Raw genomic sequence first — 24,159 nt, 5'->3', positions numbered from 1 at the left:
GGGTTGCGAACGCGCCTCCCGCACAGATCACGTTCGCAACCCGAGGTGTGACTGTACATATTTTCACTATGCCATAGCAAACATTAGGAACAAGTAGGAAAAGTACCTTTTGCCACCCAGCTCAATTGTTGCCAAGCCATGTGCTTAGATACCTTTTATGGCCATTTTAAAAGTGAACTTTGTCCCACCTCAAGTCCTATACAATATTTTTGGGTAAGTATCAAAAATTGAATATATTCCTATTTTACATTAGCCACCATGTACATTTTAAAGTTTAATTTTATATTTTAGAATTATAAGCTCAAATTATATTACTTTCTTTCCATTTACACCAATGGATTTATAATGAATTATACCGTGTTTGGTTCAATTTAGCCTACATTATAGCTCATTCAATTTAATATTAATTTCTTGTATTTGATTTCAAATTCCGCCTACCTGAGCATAACCCAACCAAGACTTCTTCTCTCTTCTATTTTTGATGCGAGATGTAGAGTTGTATATATGACCCTGCAATTTAATACAATTGTTGAAGCAGCCATCTATAAAGCAGTCATACAAAAAAAGCAACATTTTAAAACATTTTTAAAATAAGTTGGTAAACTGTGGACAATTCTTTGTCCGATGCACCTTCATGTCCAGATGTTCAATACATCTGGGCTCCTTTGGGAGGAAGGGCAGAATATAAATTTAATGAAATAAATAGAAATGAGTTTTACTCATTTAAAAACCGATTCATGAAAACTGTTCAAGCTCAAAATGTAAATTACCCTGACTGTCCCACTGTAGCCAGAGCCGATTTTGTACAGTCCATCTTTGCATAATAAATACAAAAAGTAACCATCACTCTGAAGGAGACACTGGTCATCTTCATCTACAGAGATTTCCTTTAAAGACCACTTGTGCATCAGGGCAGCTTTCTTAATTCCATTGCTAAACCAATCTTGGATTTGTATTTTGCCCACCAAAACAGCTTGTACACTCCTCTGGAGGGAATTCAGTATAGTTGGCACCTAAACGGGGGAAAAGATAATCACTGTCACTTACTCGAAAACTTTAAATCACCAATCCTAAAAATGGAAAACAACAACATAGTGCAGTTACCTGAAAGTTAATACTAAATGATATAGACTCAGTGATAGTTCATTCAACACCTAACCTACCTTATGGAAAAGGATTTTGCCTAGCATCAGGGAAAGTTGTTCCAAGTGACAACAAGTTAGTCAGTAGCATGTACTGCAAATGACTACTTATTTTTCTGCCATAAGCGGTTGTCTTTCATGAGAATGAACATTGGCTTGGATCCAAAGGCGTCTTGTGTGAGCCAAAGGGCACTTCCGCCAAAGGCGGTCTCATCGAATTCTTCCAATTTCCCTAACCTGCTGCAGTCCCCCATATCCCTTCTATATAGTCCCCCAGTGGCTCGTGTGGGAAGGATTCAAGGAGCTGGAGCGAAGCCAGGAAACCCTCACTGAATGAGCAGACACTGTTCACTCTTCTCTGGATTTAACCCATAAGATACATACACGTTATTCCTCCCTTTCACAAAGTTATTTACATTCAAATCTTCAATGTGTTTCACTTGAAAGTTCCACAGAGTTTGAGAGTAATTTCATTCTTGTTAATTATGCTTAAAGTCAAGGAGAGTTGCCTAGCTGGAAAATAGAGGTATTTATCTTATGGTGCTCTTTAGTAGTTGTATATTTTAGCTATATTACTTTATTTCAGTCTTTGTCAACTGCCTTTAGAACATTCTGCAACACAGAAGGCAGGAAAAAACTGTCTATGATAAAGAAACAAAAATGCAAGTTCTCAGAAACCTTTACAATCTGAAAGCTTCAAAGAGCAGCTCCAGATTTTATAAGCAGGAGTGAGAAAGAGATGCACACGTAAATGGCACTTCTGCTTTTTCTCATAACTAAATAAGGACTACATAATGGGAGATAGGCACAAGCTTTAGGTGGGTCACAGCCTGAACCTCCCGCTTATTCTCCTGTGGCTGTAAAAAGAAAAGGGTAAAAGCAAAAGCACAAAACATCTACTAGTGAGCATTTCTCACCGTGCCTAAGGTTGCTCTGAGAATCTCAAGAATGTGGGTTTCCAGAAAACAAAAGCCTGAAATGCGAGGTCAAACAAGGAAGCAAATACTTAGAAGCCCATATTTATTACAGCTGGGATCCAAAGGGATGCTCAGCCAGAGGTTTTTTATTTTTTTCCCTTTGAGTGGCAGACCCACCATTCCACAAGCCACTTTTCAAACCTTGGTTTGCTTTCCAAAAACAGAAGTACAAAGCTCCCTTGGACAAATGGAACCAATTGTGTTTTTCTTTGGATCCAGTGCAATGCGTTTCAACTAAAGACTTATATTACAATTCCTCAAGGAAAGGTTTCAGGTATTCACTCCAAACACATTTCAGAATAACATGACAAATACTTCTCAAACATACGGCATGTGCTGCATCCATGAAAAGGGCAAGCTCTATTAGGCCAATTGCAGTGACCTCCAAACTACTACCACCTGTGGCCTGTTGTCTCAAAATATTTCTCATGCAATCCTTAGCACTCAAGTTGGCCATCTCTGATTTGGGAAGCATCAAGCAATTTATTGGGATCAGAGACAGATACAGATGCATGCCATCAGCCAACACAATAATCCAAATTTTGATCAAAGACCTGGATAGTTTGACAAGCGTGGCTCCCATTGTTGGTAAGGATAGCGGAGATTGCCTGAAGCGTTCGTCCCGTTTCTCCCCATGCAGCTACAAGACTGAAGAGGCAAGCGCATGAAAGTGCTGTCAAAGACTGACCAGTACTGTCATTCATTCCAGTACTCCGAACAGTGATTTCTAGAAGAAGCTGGAACAGAGACTCTAAAGATAGAACAAAGAGTTATTTACACAAAAGCAGAGTCATCACAAACGATAACTAATACCGATTCAAGAAGTACTGTTATGATAACCTGCCATTAGTAATCCATGCTCTTGTGAACTCCCGTTTGGTATTGTATGATGCTATCTTGCTCACAATAATCCAGTCTTAAAGACTCTGCAACGACTGTTCACTACAGGGCCCAATTCAATGTATTAGCAATCATTTATAAAGCCCTGAACAGCTTGGGGACCAAACATCTGCAGGAACACCTCCTCCATTGCAACTCAATCCTTAAGAGCAACTGGGGGCGGGGGATACATGGTCCCCATTAGGATTTGGGAGGAAGAGACACATAAAAGGGCCAGCTCTTGTTTTCTGGGGCCCTGACTCTAGAATCATCTTCCCTTAGAGGTACACCTGTCAGCCTTGTTGTTGTCCTTCGGATGTCAATTCAAGGTATTTATATCTTCCCATTCTTTTGTAGTTTGACCATGGATGTTTAATCCTCAGCAACAATATTTGAATCAGTGTTTTAATGAGTTATTAATATTTCTTTTTAGTAATGTGCTTTTACTGCTTGTGTTATGAATTTTGTACGTTTGTTGCACATCAACCTATGTTCCTTCGGGGGAAGGGTGATTTATAAAGACAGTTAATAAAATAGACAAGTAAATAAATAAGTAGCAATTAATGCCTTGCAAGATAGACGCTTTATTGGAAAAGAGAAAGAGCAACAATGCTGATGATTTGCCCTGGATCCTTAAAAAAATTAAGACTGCTCACTGAAATTATTTTTAAATAAATTGGAATCTATGCAGCATCAGAAAGAACTCAGATTCTCAACGGTTCAACCCAAAGTCTGGGGAATACTCAATGGTTAAAGGATATGCAAGACACATAATACAGTGTTCAATGTCACTGACATACATCTATCTGACAAGAGGATTTCTGCCTTTCAAGCAGAACCACTCAGTTCACAGAAGAATGCTTGAAAATAGTCATCCAATTACAAAAAACATGTTGCCTTACTACTTTGGCTGTGGAGAATGAAACTTGTAATACAGTAATACCTCCGCGAACGTCCGCCTTGTCTAGCATCCATTCCAGCAAACGTCCGCTGCAAACCAGGAAGTACTGGAATGGGTTACTTCCGGGTTTGCAGCTTGCGCATGTGCAGAAGCGTAAATTGTGCTTCGTGCATGCAGAGAAGCACAAACCGCTCCGCATGCATGCGTGTGCAGACACGACACTTTGCCCTGTGTCCTTTTCGGCTAGCGGCCGGGGTTCCGGAATGGATCCCGGCTGCAAAATGAGGTACAACTGTAACAGATACTATAACAGATTTGTTGATATAGCATGTAAGAGTCCATGTTTTATATGTTTCAGCACTTAAATTTGTGTCCCATGCCCCAAGTGAAATAAATAAACATTAGCCCTATTTCTATCATGCAATGAGAACAGAAGGAGATAGATAGATAGATAGATAGATAGATAGATAGATAGATAGATAGACAGAAAGAGAGAGAGAGAGAGAGAGAGAGAGAGAGAGAGAGAGAGAGAGAACTGGTTAAAGAAAGGGTGGGAAATTAAAAAAAATAACTTGCTATTTTTAGAATTTCCCCCTACCCTCCAGAACAGATGCATGTGGGGAGGTCAGGGGGTGGGGAAGAAAGGAAGAAGTGCTGCAGCATTAGCAGAAGCTAGGATAGCTCAGTTGGTAGAGCATAAGACTCTTAACCTCAGGGTTGTGAGTTCAAGTCTCATGCTAGGCAAAAGATTCCTGCATTTGCAGGGGGTTGGAGTAGATGACCCTTGCCATCCTTTCCCATGCTGCAATTCTATGATTCTAAGTCATTCTGCTCACACAATGACTTTGCTGGATTCAACCCAGAAGCAATTATCGGTGACCACTGCGTGGGTGATGTGGTGTAAAATTGGCTCAAATGCCCTTCTATTGAAGCAGTTTGGCATTAGGTTTTCTCCCTCCACCTTCCCTCTCTAGCATGAAACACTCATAAAGCTAAAATAGTTTTAAAATTGTTTCAAATGTAATGAAGATCACACTGGTCTACTTGTATATACATGGCAAAGTGAAATTTTTTTAACGTGGCTGCTGAATTATCTTTAAAAGCAGTTGCTCATAACGCTGCAAATAAATTTTTTACACTTCATACAATTAGCAATGTTAAAAATCAGTTTCTGTTAAATTACCCTTATGTTACCCATTTATTCTGCAAATACATTTGGAGAAAATCTTAGCAGAACAAAGGCAATACGATTGCCAGCAGAAAACTCTGGAAACATTCATAATCACGCAGGACTACACTGCTGTTGTAATCTCCCTATACGATTCTGAATCATTTTACCTGTTGTTTCTTTTTCCTGTTTAGCTGTTATTCTTACTTGTATTTTTAATTGTTTGCACTGGGTTATAAGCAGCTTTGATCATTTTAAGGAAAGGAAGGGTAAAAAATATTTCAAATAAAAGAACTATATAAATACTCCCTGTGAGCTACCAGATATACAGCCCATAAATTGTGATTTAAAGATTTATCAATATTTCACTGTTACTGTTTTGTCTTAAAAATGAGAAGTTAAATTGCAGGAAACATTACCTAGAACTTCAGGAGGTTCTGACTGGAGACCTTCTGGTTGCTGGCCTTGAAGAACATTCAGAAGGGCCTGCAGACTTCTCAAACAGAGAGATGGGTGAGAAAACCTTGTCTCCTTGATAAGTTCAAACACTTCACAGAGTCCAACTTCAATTATCTAAAATACAACACAGTAAGTCCCGTTACAGAGAGATGCTTTGAGTTCTGTACTACAGAACATGTCGAAGACTATTATTATGCCTTTTACATGGGAGCTTGACGTGGTCAGCAGGGTTACTTGCCTTTGGAAGCTTGATAGGCGGCTCCTTAGCCTCCTCCTCTTCCTCACTGTCTGAATCACCACTCTGCACCATGTTTTTGGAAGCCAAGGCTACAGAGGTCTCCCTTTTTTGCCACTCCAGAACACAATGCCGCACATTGCAGTAGACGTTGAAAGCTGAAGGGTTGCTGTGAAGCTTGATGTCTGGTATGGTTACCATACTATCCAGGTTTTCACTCTGATTAAAAAAAGAAAGACGTTTTCTTGCAGTCAACAGGTCAGCAAATTCTTCATGTTGTATTAGAGAGGCATTCATCAAAACCACATTCTTTTGACAAGTCCCCTATATTTGCTTAAGGGGTAGAGGGTTATCCTTTTTACTCAAAGGAAAGCAAAAAAAAGGAGAGAACAAGGATGATCCATTTAAAAACTGAGAATTACAATGGGGAAACCCAGCCGGATGGGTGGGGTATAAATAAATTGTTGCTGTTGTTGTACCAAAATCATGAATGTAAACGGGGGATTTCTTAATCAAATATTGTTGCATTATATCTTCTCTTGGTAGAAGCATGAGACAAATCACAATTGAGAGAACTTTTCTTCTTTCTTATTTAGCCTCCCTGCAGGAATTACCTATAAATTAACTGATGCAAGGATGCCAAGCTGTAACACAGTATGAGTTCACTCATTAAGCGGATTTCACAGCTGATTTCTCCAGGGGCATGGCACCAAAAAGACTTGTGTCAAACAGCTGCAGCAGTTTTTAATTAAGGACAGAACGGATGCCCCCCTGCTATTGCAGCCCACAGTATCCCCTTTCCCATCACTTCCCGCTGCTGTCATGGAGTTTGCAACTGGTAAAGGTGCATTGTCTTCAATTAGCAAAAGGTTTCACACGTTACAATATTTGCCGCAGCTAAAGTGATGGTACAGGTGCTGTTTGCTGCAGTAAATGTATGAAGGGTACATGAAGGGCAGGTGCAGATCCTAAATACTCTGAGGCATGTGCCAAGGAGCACCACTTGGCTGCCACTCCCTGGCATGTGTCCACTGTATGCATCGGATGAGTGGGTACCCTTCGTATCTTAACATGTTGCTTTTTCTGGAAAAATACTGAGCCAGTGTAACATACAGTGGTTACAGATGCTTCAGGTTACAGACGCTTCAGGTTACAGACTCCGCTAAGCCAGAAACAGTACCTCAGATTAAGAACTTTGCTTCAGGATGAGAACAGAAATTGTGTTCCGGCAGCGCGGCGGCAGCAGGAAGCCCCATTAGCTAAAGTGGAGCTTCAGGTTAAGAACAGTTTCAGGTTAAGAACGGACCTCCGGAACGAATTAAGTACTTAATCCGAGGTACCCCTGTAGTGGCAAAGAGGCTGAGCTACAAATTCGGAAGTCCTTGGTTCCAATCTCACTTTTGCCATGACCCTTGGCAAGGAGAGTGCAAGGACGGTTGGGCCAGAGTACAGAGGTGTGATTTTTCTGGTCCTCACCCCGGGGCCAACCTGACCAACCCCAGCGTACGTTCCTGATAGGAAGTAGAAGAATCAAGAGAAAGAGAAGAGGCATCCAAGTCTCCCTGTGCCTTGTCCATCAATGGTACCAAAAAGTATCATTAATCTATCCCAGCACTCAGAAAACCTGCTGTCTAGGGGTAAGGTGGGGGGAATGCCCTGGAAGAATGCAGGTGTTGATAGTAAAGAACCATGTGACAATAAATGCATGTTTCACTCTCTCAGGATTATGGCTTAGCAATACAGATAAATACAGTGGTACCTTGGGTTAAGTACTTAATTCGTACTTTAGCTAATGGGGCCTCCCACTGCTGCCGCGCCACCGGAGCACGATTTCTGTTCTCATCCTGAAGCAAAGTTCTTAACCTGAAGCACTATTTCTGGGTTAGCGGAGTCTGTAACCTGAAGCGTATGTAACCTGAAGCGTATGTAACCCGAGGTACCACTGTATGATCATTACAAGCAATGGTCAAAAGGGTAAACCTTTCCAGATACTTTTTCAAACAAAATTGGGGGGGGGGGCACATGCACTGATGAAACAGAGCAGCAAAGCTTTTAAGCTGTGGAAAAGGCTATTCAATTTTAATTTAGGTATATGGTTTTCAGAGGAAGGGGAGACCATGGAATTTACATCAGAACACCTTTACAGTATACTATTACCGAACTCACTGAAGTTTTCATTGTTAGGGTACATTTGATTTTACCACTATACTCCACACAGCCTGAAGTGACAACAAGAAAAATATCTGTTCTACTTGCAAATGCTTGACTGCAACAACTCCCATTCATGGTTTTGTAACCTGAATTCTAGCCTAATATACTTTTTGATAATTGTTTGAAGGTTTAGCTGGTACAGATAATAGCAACAACTCTCTTAGTGGAGGAGGAAGTAAAGGTAAAGGTAAAGGTACCCCTGTCCGTACGGGCCAGTCGTGTCCGAGGCCGGGAGCCAGCGCTGTCCAGAGACACTTCCGGGTCACGTGGCCAGCGTGATGAAGTTGCTCTGGCGAGCCAGCACCAGCGCAGCGCACAGAAACGCCGTTTCCTTCCCGCTATAAAGCGGTACCTATTTATCTACTTGCACTTAAGAGTGCTTTCGAACTGCTAGGTGGGCAGGAGCTGGGACCGAACGACGGGAGCTCACCCCGCCGCGGGGATTCGAACCGCCGACCATGCGATCGGCAAGTCCTAGGCACTGAGGTTTTACCCACAGCGCCACCCGCGTCCCGGAGGAGGAAGACAGATAGCAAATTACACTAGTGCTGGGCACAGCTAAAGGTGGCAATATTAATCTATAATTTAAAAATCCTAAGAAGCTTGGACTTTAAAGACACCTCCTCTAAAATTCCATCACAAGTCTTCAGTTAAATGAAGCCTTGATATTCTCTGTTTGCTAATTTCATCCCATGATGTCACAGAAAGAGGAGTCCTGGGTTGCTCCCAGAATTACAAACTCCCTTTCCTTAAAGGCTTTTCAAGGCCTAAGCTTGCACATTTTTCTGCAGTATCTTGTGATCAAGTAGATTCTGATCATTTATTCATTTTAAGATGCTAAATAAATATCATATAGCTACAATTTTTCAACTGATTGCATCCAATGGTATCCCTGAAGAAGCTTCTACTAGCATAATGGAGAGAAAGAAAGTTTTACTGATTCCCCATCTCCAATGCAGCCTCTCTCCCCACCTCACATGCTGTTCCAAAGGTCTGCCTGACCCTCTGGAGCAGATTGAGAGGGCACAGGCTGCTGCTGGTGAGAGGGGGAATCAGCCAAAGTTACCTTCCTCTGTTATCCACTGACGGAAATCTCTGCTGGGGATGGTCAATATATCTTTTAAAACCAACACACTAGCACAAATTTTAGCATGAGGATACATGCCTTTTGGGGATGCGGGTGGCGCTGTGGGTTAAACCACAGAGCCTAGGGCTTGCTGATCAGAAGGTCGGCGGTTCGAATCTCCATGACGGGGTGAGCTCCCGTTTTTCAGTCCCTGCTCCTGCCAACACCTAGCAGTTCGAAAGCACGAAGTGCAAGTAGATAAATAGGTACCGCTCCAGTGGGAAGGTAAACGGCGTTTCTGTTCGCTGCTCTGGTTCGCCAGAAGCGGCTTAGTCATGCTGGCCACATGACCCGGAAAAACTGTCTGCGGACAAACGTCGGCTCCCTCGGCCAGTAAAGCGAGATGAGCGCTGCAACACCAGAGTCTCAGCCAGTAAAGAGAGATGAGCTCCAGAGTCGTCCGTGACTGGACCTAACAGTCAGGGATCCCTTTACCTTTACATGCCTTTTAAAATGCTCATTTCTGAAGTGAAAGCGAAAGCGCAGACTAAAGCTAACTAGATGACACCTGTAAGTCCTTCACTGTGGCTAGAAACCATACAGAATGAATTTGTGTGCAAACAGATGTGAAATAATTTCTTCTGGTGGCAGCACTTTGTGCCTCATTGGGAAGCCCTCTGGAGTGTTCTGTGATGTGTGGTAGCTGTTTGAAAGAGTACAGGTTGCTGCACCTGGACACTGGGAGATGAAACACCTTGTGTGCAAACAGAACACCATAAGCTACACTGTCAACACACTCATATCTTATCTCCAACAGACACCATTTAGACATAATTGCAAAGACTTCCTGTTTGAGATTGTTTTAGTGACCAATGTTGAACAGAGGATATCAGAGTGGATGTTTAATCTTGCTGGATTTTGTGAGTTTTAATCACATTATGTCATTTGTTTAAGCATTTATACCCTGCTTTCCACTGCATACATACATCTCAAAGCAGTCTTCAATAAATATACACTTTTTAAAACAGATTAAAACATTAAAAATAAAAACATTAGGACAGTATCACTGTGCAAAGGCCTCCTGAAATAAAACTAGCCTAGTGTATGAAATCTAATAGGGACAGTGCCTCCCTATTCTCTACACCACTTTAGGATTTCTGAACATTTTAAAACAGGTCGCAAATGACAGAGTGAAATAAAAAGCTAAAAAGAGTAACCTTGAAAAAAATAAAACAGTAAAACCAAAGAACAGAAAACTGCATAATGAAATGCTCACCCCATTGTTGTGGAATCCTAATAAATGGATTATAACTTAAATATGCCCAGTATTGAACCTCTTGAGTTTCTTCTAGCTATAGAATTAACACAGGTGTTATTTTTCCTCTTTATTTAAGTTTACTCCAATTTGCAGTCTTTTATTCCAAGTTGAAATAGTCAATTACAATATGAAAAAAATATGATTTACCTTGTTCCGTGCTCTTATTTTCAATTTACTCTTCTGCTTTCTTTTTAGTTTCTTCTTACTTAAAAGCTTTTTACACCTATATAAAAAACAAACAGTTTTAGTTTTAACAAAAAAAATTCCTTCCAGTAGCACCTTAAAGACCAACTAAGTTAGTTCTTGGTATGAGCTTTCGTGTGCATGCACACTTCTTCAGATACACACTGTGTATCTGAAGAAGTGTGCATGCACACGAAAGCTCATACCAAGAACTAACTTAGTTGGTCTTTAAGGTGCTACTGGAAGGAATTTTTTTTGTTTTGACTATGGCAGACCAACACGGCTACCCATCTGTAACTGGAGTTTTAGTTTTGTTTTGTTTTTTAAATCATAATACACCACCAAATTAGGTTTACTGTTCAGTCCTCAGAAATGTTTCAATGGATTTTACTTCAACATGTGTGTAAAGGATTGCATCCTACTGCTCCACACAAAGAAGAAACAACAGCTAAACTGTATCATCAAATGCCACCTTTCAACATCAACATCAGTCTCCAGCAAAGACATCAAACTACAATGGTCCATTTAACATGCAAATTAATCCCACAACATCAAGGTATGAAGTCTTCATCAGGAAACTTGATCCAGTATTTTATCACTCCTTCATTCTATTACAAATGGGGTCAGATGGCTGAAAAGATAACTTAAGAGAAAATCTTCAACTATTTATAGGTTCCATTCCCACAGAATATCTGTTTGTGTATTACATAGTAATAGATGTGCTACAATCTCTTGTATAATGGATATAAAACACATAAAATTTAATTGGCTTATCTGAGCAACAGAAAACTGATTTCAGTCCAAATAGAAAAGCTGGTATTCATAATTCATTTTTTCATTTGGATCATTTTAAGATCTGAATCTCATTCTAGTACGGTGTTAGAAACTTGAGGTATGAAATCTAGGCACTCAATGGCACCTTAAACCTAGGTTAGGTTATGGGCACAACAATGGAATGTCTAGGTGCACTTTTTTATAACAAGAATAAAAGCTGAAAATGAATGAACTGCAGCTAAAATATAATGTTCATTTTCCACATTCTCTAGTCCTTCCCCTGCCCACCCCCCTAATATTCTTAAGAAGGTCTCTTCTCCAGTCTTCAGAGAGTAGCTGGAAGTGTGGAATTTTTAAAAAAGATTGATTTCGCGATATAGCCAATTTTCATAGTTTTAAATACCCCAAAACTGAAAAACAAGTCTGCACTTTTTTTGGGGGGGAACCCTGTAATAACCAATATTATTTTAGATTTTAAGATGAACTTTGTTTCATTAATTTTTTCTTTTACAGCTTTGGATTGTAGGAAAGTTGTACCCAGTAGCCATTTTTTCCCCACGATGTCCAAAAAACGTAAAATTTTGTTACAAGACATAAGAGACCCATAAATTTCATTCTTTGTTGAGAAAGAGTATTTCTTTGCAATCATTTTCACCAGCAAAAACTTTTGAAAGCATCATGCCCTAACGCTGAAAATTTAGGTTTTCTAAACCTAGTTCTTCTACCAAAAAAGCTACATTTATACATTTTTAAGGCATTTATAGACTCTTTCAAGTGCTGCGTATTTTTTCCTGAAATCCTCATCATGTTATTGATCTCTATGTAAAATTTCAAAGAGATCTGATCATTGGTTATGGAGAAAAAAAATAAAATGCACACAAGGCCGAGGATCTCAAGAGGGACAGAAACACAGATTTCACAAAACTTTGAAGTGCTATAAAATTAAAACCGTTTGAGATAGAGGGAGGAAATTTAACGGGGTTTCTTTCAACTGTAAGGGAAGGGTGTACACCAAGTTTCATCAAAATCCAAGACAGTGGGTGGCAAAACCCTTGGTTTTTTGCATTGATTTGATGCGGAATGACCCGTAAGTTTTAAGGTACCCATAAGGTAAATATTAACTAGAGTCCCATGGACTACAAGAAGATCAAATATATCCATTTTTAAGGAAATTGGGCCTGAGTGCTCACTGGAAGGACAGATCCTGAAGCTGAGGCTCCAATACTTTGGCCACCTCATGAGAAGAGAAGACTTCTTGGAAAAGACCTTGGTGTTGGGAAAGATTGAGGGCACACAGAGAAGGGGACGACAGAGGACAAGATGGTTGGACAGTGTTCTCGAAGCTACTAGCATGAGTTTGACCAAACTGCAGGAGGCAGTGGAAGACAGGAGTGCATGGCGTGCTCTGGTCCATGGGGTCACGAAGAGTCGGGCACAACTAAACGACTAAACAACAACAACAAAACTTAAGACATGCTCATGAAGTTTATGGCAGACTTCTCCAACCTACTGCTCTACAACAAGTCATATCAACTCCAGCCGTAAAAGCCATGGAGAAATGTTCATGCTGACTGGGGCTGATTAGAGGTTTAGCCCAAAAATCTAGAGGGCACCAGGTTGGGGAAGCCTAATTTATGGAATGCAAAATACTTGGGCTAGGTTGTAATAGAAATCAATAGCTCTTTACAATGATCAAGAGATGTAGAAAGAAAGAAATGTTTTTATCACTTTTCCTAGCAATGGTCAGCATGGAGAAATGTTATTTTGTTTGTGTCACCCACCATCAGAAGGTTGGCGGTTCGAATCCGTGCGGCTGGGTGAGCGCCTGTTGCTCTGGCCCAGTTTCTGCGAACCCAGCACTTCAAAAGCACACCAGTGCAAATAGATAAATAGGTACCACTGCAGCGGGAAGGTAAAAGGCGTTTCCATGCTCTCTGGCTTCTGTCATGGTGTTCGGCTGAGCCAGAAGCAGTTTAGTCATGCTGGCCACATGACCCGGAAAGCTGACTGCGGACAAGTGCTGGCTCCCTCAGCCTCAAAGCGAGATGAGCGCCACAACCCCAGTCACCTTTGACTGGACTTAACTGTCCAGGGGTCCTTTACCTTTACCTTACCGTTTTAGATCCCACAAACAATGAACAAAAGTAGAGAACTATTTAGAAACAATACCATTTTGATATATCACAGAAGTATTTCAGTTTGCTTATTAAATAGCTAATGGCTATATAAGAAAATAAAGTCTCTGTTACATTTGACTTCATCCAGTACCACAACTCATAGTGTCAACCTCCTGTTTTGTTTAAGAATGTAGTTTCTCTATTTACAAAAGATCTAAAAGATAATTTGGTATAGCCATGCAGTTTTAAAGGCAGCTTTATATGAACCAACAATAAAATTGTGAGTAAGGTTTAAAGAAAAAAATGTGTGTAGCTAATTCTGTCAACAGTGAATTAGCAAGTATATGATACTGTGCCTTCCCCCCACTTTGTTTTAGAGAGGTATTTGGCAAGTATACCACTGACTAGACTTACAGTCTCATACTCCATTACATTATGCAATATTATAAATGGATGCATATAAGTGAATCAAAATAGAAAACGCATACACTAAGTCTAGGCATCCAGTGCCAAAGATTTTCTCAAAGCATGTTCTTGTAGGTTTCCCCAATAACAATAAGCAGGAAGTTAAATAACACAGTCTATTTAAACAACATTCTTATCATTATGGCTGCAATCCAAAATTCATCGACTTAGTAGTAAGTCTTGCTGAACTCAGTGCAACTTTCTCCCAATTAAACATACTTAGGATCAGCTTGTTAATCTGTTAATAAGTGACTTCTATTATTAGCAGTGCTCTGTCAAATGCAATCTTTAGTTCAATACATTCAATGTAAAAGCAAGCAAATTTTTAAAAATTCTTCTGGAAATGCAACAAATAACCTCATGTGACATTCAGTGTCACATTAGAGTACTTCGGCTAGCATGACAGAAGTTCCCCCTACTTCTCTTCCCTCTTCAGATCTGCTCCGGGGGGGGGGTGTCCCCCCAATGAAAACAGATTTGGGTCCCTCCAAAACTGATTTTGGGGCTGCAGTGGGGAAGTGAAGAAGGGGAAATCCCTTTATGCTAGCTAAAGCTGATTCCACTGGCAGGTGGCTATCATCAGATGGCAGCCCTTGAACTTTAAAGGGGCTTCTTAAAAAACCACTACTGTATCATTCAACGTTCTGTGTCCTCATCAGGAATGTAGTTTCCAGACATCGTGAAGCCACTGAATAAAATATATTCAGGCTCTTCTTTTAGAATAGGAGAATTGAAATATATACAGTATGGTTGGTGGGTGTGTATTACAGTACTGTAATTTCTTCTCAATTGGCATATTTTCCTCATTTATGAATATGATATATTTTGTGCATACATGACTGAATGAAATTGTACTGTGTAATAAATATATGTTTTATAACTGTGTTAAATATGAAGAAATCAGTTACTATTTTTTAGTATTAAAGGATTTACTGTATATTTAGCATTACAAATGGTTAAATACTTGTACTACAGTGGTACCTCGGGTTACATACGCTTCGGGTTACAGACGCTTCAGGTTACAGGCTCCACTAACCCAGAAATAGTGCTTCAGGTTAAGAACTTTGCTTCAGGATGAGAACAGAAATTGGGCTCCGGCGGTGCGGCTGCAGCAGGAGGCCCCATTAGCTAAAGTGGTGCTTCAGGTTAAGAACAGTCTCAGGTTAAGAACGGACCTCCGGAACGAATTAAGTTCTTAACCCAAGGTACCACTGTATAGGTAAATACCTCAGCTTGAAATGAAACATGAGGCAAAAAGTGTATTTGATTAGGCCTCCGACCTCTGGAAATGTTGCAATGTAGTGGGCCTGGCTGCTAACCGAAGCCTTGGTTACAGTTGCTAAGGAGGCAACACCTTTGGCAACAATGCTGAAAATCAGTGTATTGTGTATTTATGCTGATTGGGGGCATTAACCTGACTAACTCTCAGAACATCGCTCTAGAACAGCCATTCCCAACCAGGTGCCCTCCGAGTGCTTTGGCCTACAATTTCCATCTTCTCCGACCATTGACCATGTTGCCTCTGGCTGATGGAAGCCAAAAATGGCTTGAGTCCAAAATATCTGGAGGGTACCGGTTCGGGGAAAGGCTGTTCTAAAAGAACTCCTCTTGGTCCTGAAATAAAAGCCAATAGCAAGGGGTCCTTATGGTGGCCACATGTTCCTAGCCAGTATTACATGTATGGCCACTACAGACAAGGGCAACAGAGGAAGACAGAAAGGAAAAAGGTAGTAAAAGAGGAAAATAAGGCTGTCAAAAGTGGAGGTACAATCTAGCAGGTTCCTGCGAGGAACATCTTCAACAAAACATAGAAGGGGAAGGACCAGAAAACAACAGCTGGAAAAGGCAATAAGAGGGCTTCAGGAAATATATGCTTAAGAAAGCAGAGAGGCTTCAACAAGTATGTAGCTGGGAAGTGGACCTGGCCCAAGTGAAAACTTCTGTTCAGAAAGGAGGCCTCATTTGCAGCTGAACATTCAACAGACCAGTGAGAAGTGTTTTATTTGTTTGATAGTTTAAAATTGTTTGATTTGTAATAATTTGGAAAATTAATAAAAATAATTTGGAAAGGGGTGGGGGGAGAGAACTGAGAGAGGACTTCAGTCCAGAAGCCGGGGGGGGGGGGGGGGGAGAGAGAGAGAGAGAGAGAGAGAGAGAGAAAGAGAAATTAAGCCCTGGCTTTAAATGGGGGGTTACCTAAACAAGGGTGACTCATTGGTAACTATAACAAGATGTGACATCTCACAATGTTATCCTGCAAGCTTTAAACTTGTTCCTTTTAAACATATATTAATGTCTATAATATCCTTTGGTTCATGTTTCAAGTCAAAAGTTGTGGATCAACCTCATGCTTAAACTATATTAATCAGGCTACTCTAAAGAGAGGATGAAAATTAGTGTTTGTTTTAAGATACAGTGGTACCTCAGGTTACATACGCTACAGGTTACATACGCTTCAGGTTACAGACTCCGCTAACCTAGAAATAGTACCTCAGGTTAAGAACTTTGCTTCAGGATGAGAACAGAAATCGGGCTCCGGCGGCGCGGTGGCAGCAGGAGGCCCCATTATCTAAAGTGGTGCTTCAGGTTAAGAACAATTTCAGGTTAAGTACGGACCTCCGGAACAAATTAAGTACTTAACCCGAGGTACCACTGTATATGATAGCAGCAGAAATTTAACAGCAGAGTTAAGTTAAAAGATACATATGTTTTTTCAATGGTTTGTAACAACTATACCAAGCATAACAAAGGGAACTGCAGGTACCTACACAATACAGCTGTAATCCTACATGTACTTAGAGCCTGAGACGAAATCCTATTTAATTCAATGACATTTACTTCCAATTAAAGATGTTTAGGATTGCAATATTGAGTTATTTATCTTAACTTTTAAAAATAGGCTAAAGGGGCAGGAAAGATATAGCTATCAACATTGTAGTAAATAAAAGGAAGGCTATTATTTGGGCTCAGAAGCCATACTTATCACTCATGAGGAGAGGACCTCCTTTAAAGAAAAGGCTGAGAAAATAAACATCCCTATAAGGAATAGCAACATTTTAAAATATTCAACTACAATAATTATATTCTTTTATTAAGTTTGAAGTTAATTGCAATTATGCACAGTAAGCCTTGAATTCTGTGTACAGTTGTGGGAGGACAGTCCACTGAATTCAACGGGACTTGCTTGTGAGTAAATATGCATAGGATCAAGAGACAAAAGTTACAGTTACTGTACACAAAATGAATCTACCTTGGACACTATTTGTTTTATTTATGGCCTATTCCAGCAAATACATACCTCTGAAAACGTTTAACTAGTCTGTTGAAATGGAAAGGTTTGCATGAACTGAAACCAGCCTTTCAACTCTTTCTCTTGCTAAATCCATTCCTTAATGGTTGGTGTGTATGTGTGTGTTTGAACATTCATTAGTTTATTTCACTTGATGTAAAAGAGGGTGATATATGAGGTAAGTGAAAAGAAAGATGTTTCAGAGGCTGTGTTATACAACAGAGGCCTTGCCATGTGGTTTCTCAAGTCAACAGACTTGCACTGCACCCCAAACTCCTTATTCTGCAACATTTGAAAGCATTTTTGAACTGTAATGTGAAGCCTTAAGAGTGCTGCTTCTCTGGTAAGAGCTGAGCATTATTGCCTTTGAATTGTTACCAAGAAATTTACAGTAGTGTGCTAAACTGTTTTAACTCTTTCATTAATTCATTCTGAAATAAAGTATTTGATTATAATACTTCCTGCCTCCCATTTCAGGCCTTCAGAAGACAAACTGAAACCCCCTCTCCCCTTTTTTCTATTCTGTCCCACTCTGCATTATGTTCACATTATCCCCAGAGACCGAGAAGCACCAATACCTTACATTCGTACATTCTGTGGGTTGTACCCAATAGGAAAAGCAATCCAACACTACTAAACCTCTGTCCACAGGCACTCACAGATGCAGAAGGTGGACAGGCAGATGGAAACAGATCACTGTACCAATTTCAAAGTTCCTGTGAGCAGAACTCCATTCATGGGATGTTCCACCTCTGGAGCAGAGGAAGAGGCAATCTCCCCCAATTCCCTTTCCCGCTGCAACTACCCCATTAAAACCTACTTGGAAGAGTTGGAAGACCCTCTGGAAACATGTGGGAAAGGCTGCTTGAGTATGGGGGAAATCACCTTTCTACCTTCCTTCAGAAGGTAAAAGGTAAAGGTAAAGGTACCCCTGCCCGTACGGGCCAGTCTTGCCAGACTCTGGGGTTGTGCGCCCATCTCACTCAAGAGGCCGGGGGCCAGCGCTGTCCGGAGACACTTCCGGGTCACGTGGCCAGTGTGATATCGCTGCTCTGGCAAGCCAGAGCTGCACACGGAAACGCCGTTTACCTTCCCGCTAGAAAGCGGTCCCTATTTATCTACTTGCACCCGGGGGTGCTTTCGAACTGCTAGGTTGGCAGGTGCTGGGACCGAGCAACGGGAGCGCACCCCGCCGCGGGGATTCGAACCGCCGACCTTTCAATCGGCAAGCCCTAGGCGCTGAGGCTTTTACCCACAGCGCCACCCTGGCCCTTCCTTCAGAAGGAGCCTTTGCTAAATTCTCAGTTCCTTCCGTGAATGGAAGGAGTCCTTCCAGTCACAGAATACTGTGGGTCCAAAAGTGACTTCCTTGGTCATAGGTTCACTACCAATGTGTTAAATATTAAATAAAAACTTCTTATTAGTGTATTACAACTGTTACAAGTTTATTTTACATACACAGAAATATGTATATGCTCCATTTTCAATGTGTTTTTTTTAAAAAAACAACAAAGAACACTATTTTGGACTATTTTCAATAACCAAGATAACTTGTAGGGTTCATATTTCAAATAAATGTGTATAAGTAACTCCAAACTATATTCAATTCAGTATTCAGTTGAATGAAAAGTAATAATACCACAGCTATCAAAACATTGTAAATTAAGGCAAATTAAGAAAACATCTGAAAGCACCTGGACATTGAGGCTATTTTGTACTGATGCAATGTAATAAGTGTATAGTTAAAGCTATGGTTTTCCCAGTAGTGATGTATGGAAGTGAGAGCTGGACCATAAAGAAGGCTGATCGCCGAAGAATTGATGCTTTTGAATTATGGTGCTGGACGAAACTCTTGAGAGTCCCATGGACTGCAAGAAGATCAAACCTCTCCATTCTTAAGGAAATCAGCCCTCAGTGCTCACTGGAAGGACAGATCCTGAAGCTGAGGCTCCAATATTTTGGCCACCTCATAAGAAGAGAAGACTCCCTGGAAAAGACCCTGATGTTGGGAAAGATGGAGGGCACAAGGAGAAGGGGACGACAGAGGACGAGATGGTTGTACAGTGTTCTCGAAGCTACCAACATGAGTTTGACCAAACTGCGGGAGGCAGTGGAAGACAGGAGTGCCTGGCGTGCTCTGGTCCATGGGGTCACGAAGAGTCGGACACGACTAAACGACTAAATGACAAAAACAATGTAATAAGTAAGCTAATGTTTGGATACAAGTTTTATTACTGCCAGGCCATCGGAACCTGGGCTTGTGGTTTGTTTGGGAAGCAAGAAACCATGTGTCCAGGTTCAGACGACACAACAAACCAAGGGTTATGTTTGTTGCTTCCAGTGATGGCAGGAGCAAGGGAGAAGTGAAGAGGAAACTTTTGAGCAGTATGCACAGCCACACTGCTCATTCACATGGCATCAAATCAGAATACTGTGTCATTCCCATGTCTGTATCATAGATATGGTATGGATGCAAAGAATATGACTGTCCATCCCCTAAAAAAGAAAAAAAATTGATCCCACCAGGGAAAGCTTCTAGCCATTCATTTGCATATTTGCCAAGTGAAAGAAAAAGCAATGTTACTTTCAAAAACGTTAGTGGATTCTACTGTATTGTTTCATATAAGGGCATGCTGTACACTTGCGCCAGGCAGATGGAACCAACTGTGGTTTTTCGGTGGGTATCCCTTGCATGTTCCCAAGTGTTTACAAACATCCAATTCCCCTTAATGCTTCAGAATGTTCACCAAGAGCATACAATGTACATGAAGCAAACATGTTTTCCACATAAACTGTAAATTGGTCCTGATACTGTGAGGTCGGAGAAAGAATGCAGGTCCTGCTAGCGCAGAAGGAATTGCACAGATTACATTTAATATTTATTATCACCATCCAAAGAGGGGCATCACAGGCAATACTGAAAGTTCAACAAACAATACCAGAAAGAAAATCTAAGAAATTCTATTTACCAGTTCTATCGCCTTGGCACTAGGAATTAAGTTCAGACCTTGAAAACAGGCAAGTTGTCACCTTGGGCTTTGCTACTTACTTCCCTTGCCAACAATGGCTACTGCTTTTTTTCCTTGGTACCAAAAAGATGGGACACTGCATCCAAACCTATTGGATGACACAATATAACTTGGTGCACATCTCCTTGAGGAATTATCACACACTGAACAATCCTACTATTTATTTATTTAGAGCTTCTGCAAACTTCACATTCTCAGCACTTGGATGTCTGACTTGCCTGGCTCCAGCAAATAATGAGTAATCAAAATCTAAGGCCAAATGTGAACCTGCAACTCTTGATCCAGAAGCATGCAGCTTGCTGAAGGAGTATCAGGAGGAGGAATGAAATGGCATCTTCTGTTTTAAATGAGAGCTTTTCCATGGGAAGAAGTATTTCTATTCCAGGATCCTCAGATTTAATAAGTGATTGAAGAGTACTTCAGACCATCAGTAAGCACTCTAAAACAGCCTAATTTTTTTAAAACAAAATTCTCAAGGTCTAGGAGAAAGCACATAGAATTAATAAAACATATGGTATAAACCTATGCAGAGTTAGGCTCAGGACAACAGTCAGTCTGATTTGTTAGTCTCCACTACTCAATCCAGAATAATTTGTGATTTTTAAAAAAAACTGACCTGGGGGAGGGGAATGGGCGGCCTGGACACTTCTTTCCCTTAACCTGGATAGGTCAATTCATCAGTCCAAAAAGCATTTAAGCATATTTGGTTATACTGTTAGAGCATATCTAACCAGCATGTGACACTGGACTGTATCTGGCTGTCATATTCCAAACAGATCCACTAAAATCAATGGGCCTACCATGGCTTAGTCAGATGCAACCCCCTGAATTCAGTGATAAGCCCAATTGATTCCACACAAAAAAAGGAGTGCTTTTGAATATGCTTTCAACCCTAGGACAAGCCATGTCACTATCCTTGGAATTAATAAATAACTTCCCCCTGTACAGATGATTACCAGACCTCAGTGATTCTGCCAGGTGTTAAGTGTTTCAGCATCCCTTTAAAATCAAGGTTATTTAAATAAGAATACATAACTATCAGTTTCTTCCTAGTCAACAACTATGTGCATATGTAAAAGATCAGCAACTCATTCTTTCCTTTCCTGATTCCATCTTCACCCAGTCCAGACTTTAGCTATAATTGACAACAGTAACTTTCCATTCTTATGATATAACAAAATCAAACTTCTTCTTTTGCTGACAATGAGTTGTCACATTCATTTCCATATTGTTTGCATCCATTCCTTGTTATTGAGTCAAAATGTATATTGTAAGCTATTCAGGAGTTTTTATTTTTGCTTACTTTTTAGAGTGCATTTATAGGAGTAGGAACCAAATGCTGCGCCTGAAAACATTAGAGTCTATCTCACCACCTGTAGTCAAACACCACATTTGGCGTGGCAGCAAATAAGGAGTAAGATTACAAACTCTTAGCTTGCCTTCCTGTTGTTAGATTACTAACAATACAAACCAATTTCCTTTTATAACCAACACATGGCAACAGGTAAGTATGATTTCAAGAGTTCTAAATATTCAATGCCAATAATATACAGGGCAATCCAAACCTCCCATCTGCCATACTAGAGGGGTTTTGGATGGGGCAGAGATGCTCCTCTTCCAACCTCCTTTGGCACCCCAAAGCACCTGCCCAGGTGGTGGGAGAAGCTATCACTTGTGAAATCTCTGCCAGCAGTTATCAATGGAAATTCCCAATACTGGGCATTTCAGGGGGAGTGGCTACACCACCACCTGATTCCATCACATCCTGGCAGGAGCAAGCTGGTGGTAGCTACACTATCAATCACCACCACAGCTAGTCAGGGGTTAAGATAGCCATTATTGCAATCTAATTTATTACCCTAAAATAAGTAGTCTATCATCCAACTTTTGACTGCTCTGGAAAATATTACATCTCCACACTAACAAAGAGGCAACCTATTCCTCGCTGACGGATTCTTGTAGGTAATATTCCTGTGCACTCTGCATAAATAGTATATTTACTCCAATTACTTTGTAGTTGCCTACTCCACTGACTGTCAGTAGGGATTAATTCTAAAGCAACGTCTTTCCTCGAGAGAAAACTGGTGAAAAAATGTTATGTCAATTCAAAATCCATATGGATTTTGCAAATCCGTGTTCTGGAAACCACAGCTTGTTCTTCCCTGCCAAAATCTAACTGGATTTTACATTCTACTTATTTTCCCCCCACATGGAGTCCTTGACAGGTATTTCTACACAGATGGAAAAGAATAATACTGGAACAGGCCCAAGTTCTCAAGATTTGACTTGCAGACAAATCTGTATCATCTTGCTCAATGACAGATGCTAATTCTCGTTAGGAATTGTTCAACGTTAGCCCCAGTTCTCTTTCCCTCTGCCCACTAGTTTTGATACATTAAGCAAACACAGATTAAGGAGGGGCAACATCTTGGGGTGGAGGACCAATGGCAGTAGCAAAACTACTTTGATGCCCAACACAAAACAGAGGTACTGCCCAAACAAGAGGGCACACTCTGCTTACTCCAAGAGGTCTTAGCCACATGGATTTTTAAAAATATCTAACATACAGCCTCATCGCTGAATCACCAGCAGCGTGTGGGCCTTCCTGAGAAGAGACAGAGATCCCTGTTCCAAATATTTTGTGGCAGTTACCACTTAGATGATGAGCCGAGATGGCACACAGACTCCTTTTTCCCTGACGAGATGCCTACAGATTGAACAGGATTTGCCATGGCACTAAAACGCCACCTTCCTTAAGCTGCGATTCTAAGCACAGAGACACTTGCCTGACCCAGTAAAGCCCCCTGGAACTTACTTCTGAGTAAGCAGGCATAGATTTCCACCTTGTCAGGACCAAAGTCCACGATGGGAACGGCTGAGCTACCCATTCAAATCCTGCTACAGGAGGGAGCTGGTGCTCGTGTGGAAGACACCGTGTGCTTCTGCACCCATTAGCCTATGAAGTGCGTGTGGATGTGCGCGCGCGTGTGTCTCTAGGCAATAAGGTATTGTCCTGCCTTTTCAGAACTGCAGTGCCAGAGGGCGATCTCGTTTTGGACAGGAAGCTGGGCTGCTACGCAGGGCTATATATCTGCCAGGGGAAGATCGTCCAGGAGCTGCCTGCACGGGTCCCACCACCCGGGGTGGCGGGTCGCGCGTGTGTGTGCGCGCATCTCAGCGCCCGCTTCCGCCGTTGTTGTCATTTACCTGGCGCCCGGGTGTCCGGCCTGCTCCCTCTCGCTCAGCGCCGCCGCCGTGTAAATCCTCCGGTAGCGCTCGGCCAGGGCCCGGCCCGACAGAAGCAGCTGGTAGCGGCCCCGGCAGCCGGCTCCTGCTCCTCCGCCTCCGCCGGGAGGAGAAGGCAGCCCCGAGGATGTCATGGTCGGCGGCGGCGGCAGCAGGAGCAGCGCCCCGAAGCCCGCCGCGCTCTCGCCGGGGCCCATGGCCACGCAGGGCTCGCCGGTGCCGCTGGGGAAGAGGAAGAAGCCCGGGCCACCGGGCTCGGATCCGGCGGCGGCGGCGGAGGAGGAGGAGGAGGCGGCGGCCCCGCTCATCGCTCTCCCCTCCCCGCCCCTGCGCGCTCCGCCCCCGCGGCCGGCCGGGAAGGAAGGAAGGCAGGCGCCCGCTCCTCCTCTTTCCCCTCAGCGCCTCAGCGGCCCGGCCAGAGCCAAGCGCGGCGCCGCAGCCAACAGACACACAACCAGGCCGCCCGGCCGGCAGCGCCTGACTGAGGAGAGCTGACTGACAGGCGCGCAGCTCCTCCCCCTTTTGGCGCGAGCGCGCCGAGAGCGGAGGGAGGGCGGGGCCGCGGGGAAGAGAGCGAGAGGGGAAGAAAGGGGCGGGGTGCGCGCGCGCGCGTGTGTGTCTGTGAGGAAAAGCGAAGCCGGCGTAGGGCGAGGCCGGGCGACGCAAGGGCGCGCGCGCGCTCTTCTTTCTTCGCGGGCCG

At 42.1% G+C, this 24,159-nt stretch overlaps 1 protein-coding gene across 19 annotated transcripts in view; it reads right to left on the bottom strand.

Moving 5' to 3' along the window:
- MYCBP2 (MYC binding protein 2) overlaps positions 1-23,935 on the bottom strand; it is a 140,974-nt gene extending 117,039 nt beyond the window's left edge. For 18 of the 19 annotated variants that reach the window (XM_077927733.1, XM_077927735.1, XM_077927739.1 and 15 more), the window contains exons 1-7: positions 23,421-23,934; positions 10,504-10,579; positions 5,765-5,980; positions 5,487-5,640; positions 2,674-2,870; positions 771-1,013; positions 439-510 (exon numbers count right to left, since the gene is read on the bottom strand). In XM_077927733.1, the coding sequence (XP_077783859.1) occupies positions 439-510; positions 771-1,013; positions 2,674-2,870; positions 5,487-5,640; positions 5,765-5,980; positions 10,504-10,579; positions 23,421-23,767 (1,305 nt within the window). In that variant the 5' untranslated portion in view covers positions 23,768-23,934. Of the gene's footprint in view, positions 1-438; positions 511-770; positions 1,014-2,673; positions 2,871-5,486; positions 5,641-5,764; positions 5,981-10,503; positions 10,580-23,420 lie in introns of all 19 variants that reach the window. The other variant, XM_077927743.1, reaches the window with a different exon arrangement.
- Between the last annotated feature and the right edge of the window lie 224 nt (positions 23,936-24,159).

Source organism: Podarcis muralis, chromosome 4 (genome assembly GCF_964188315.1).
Source record: "Podarcis muralis chromosome 4, rPodMur119.hap1.1, whole genome shotgun sequence".
NCBI lineage: Eukaryota > Metazoa > Chordata > Lepidosauria > Squamata > Lacertidae > Podarcis > Podarcis muralis.
This window is presented reverse-complemented; position numbering and strand designations above follow the sequence as displayed.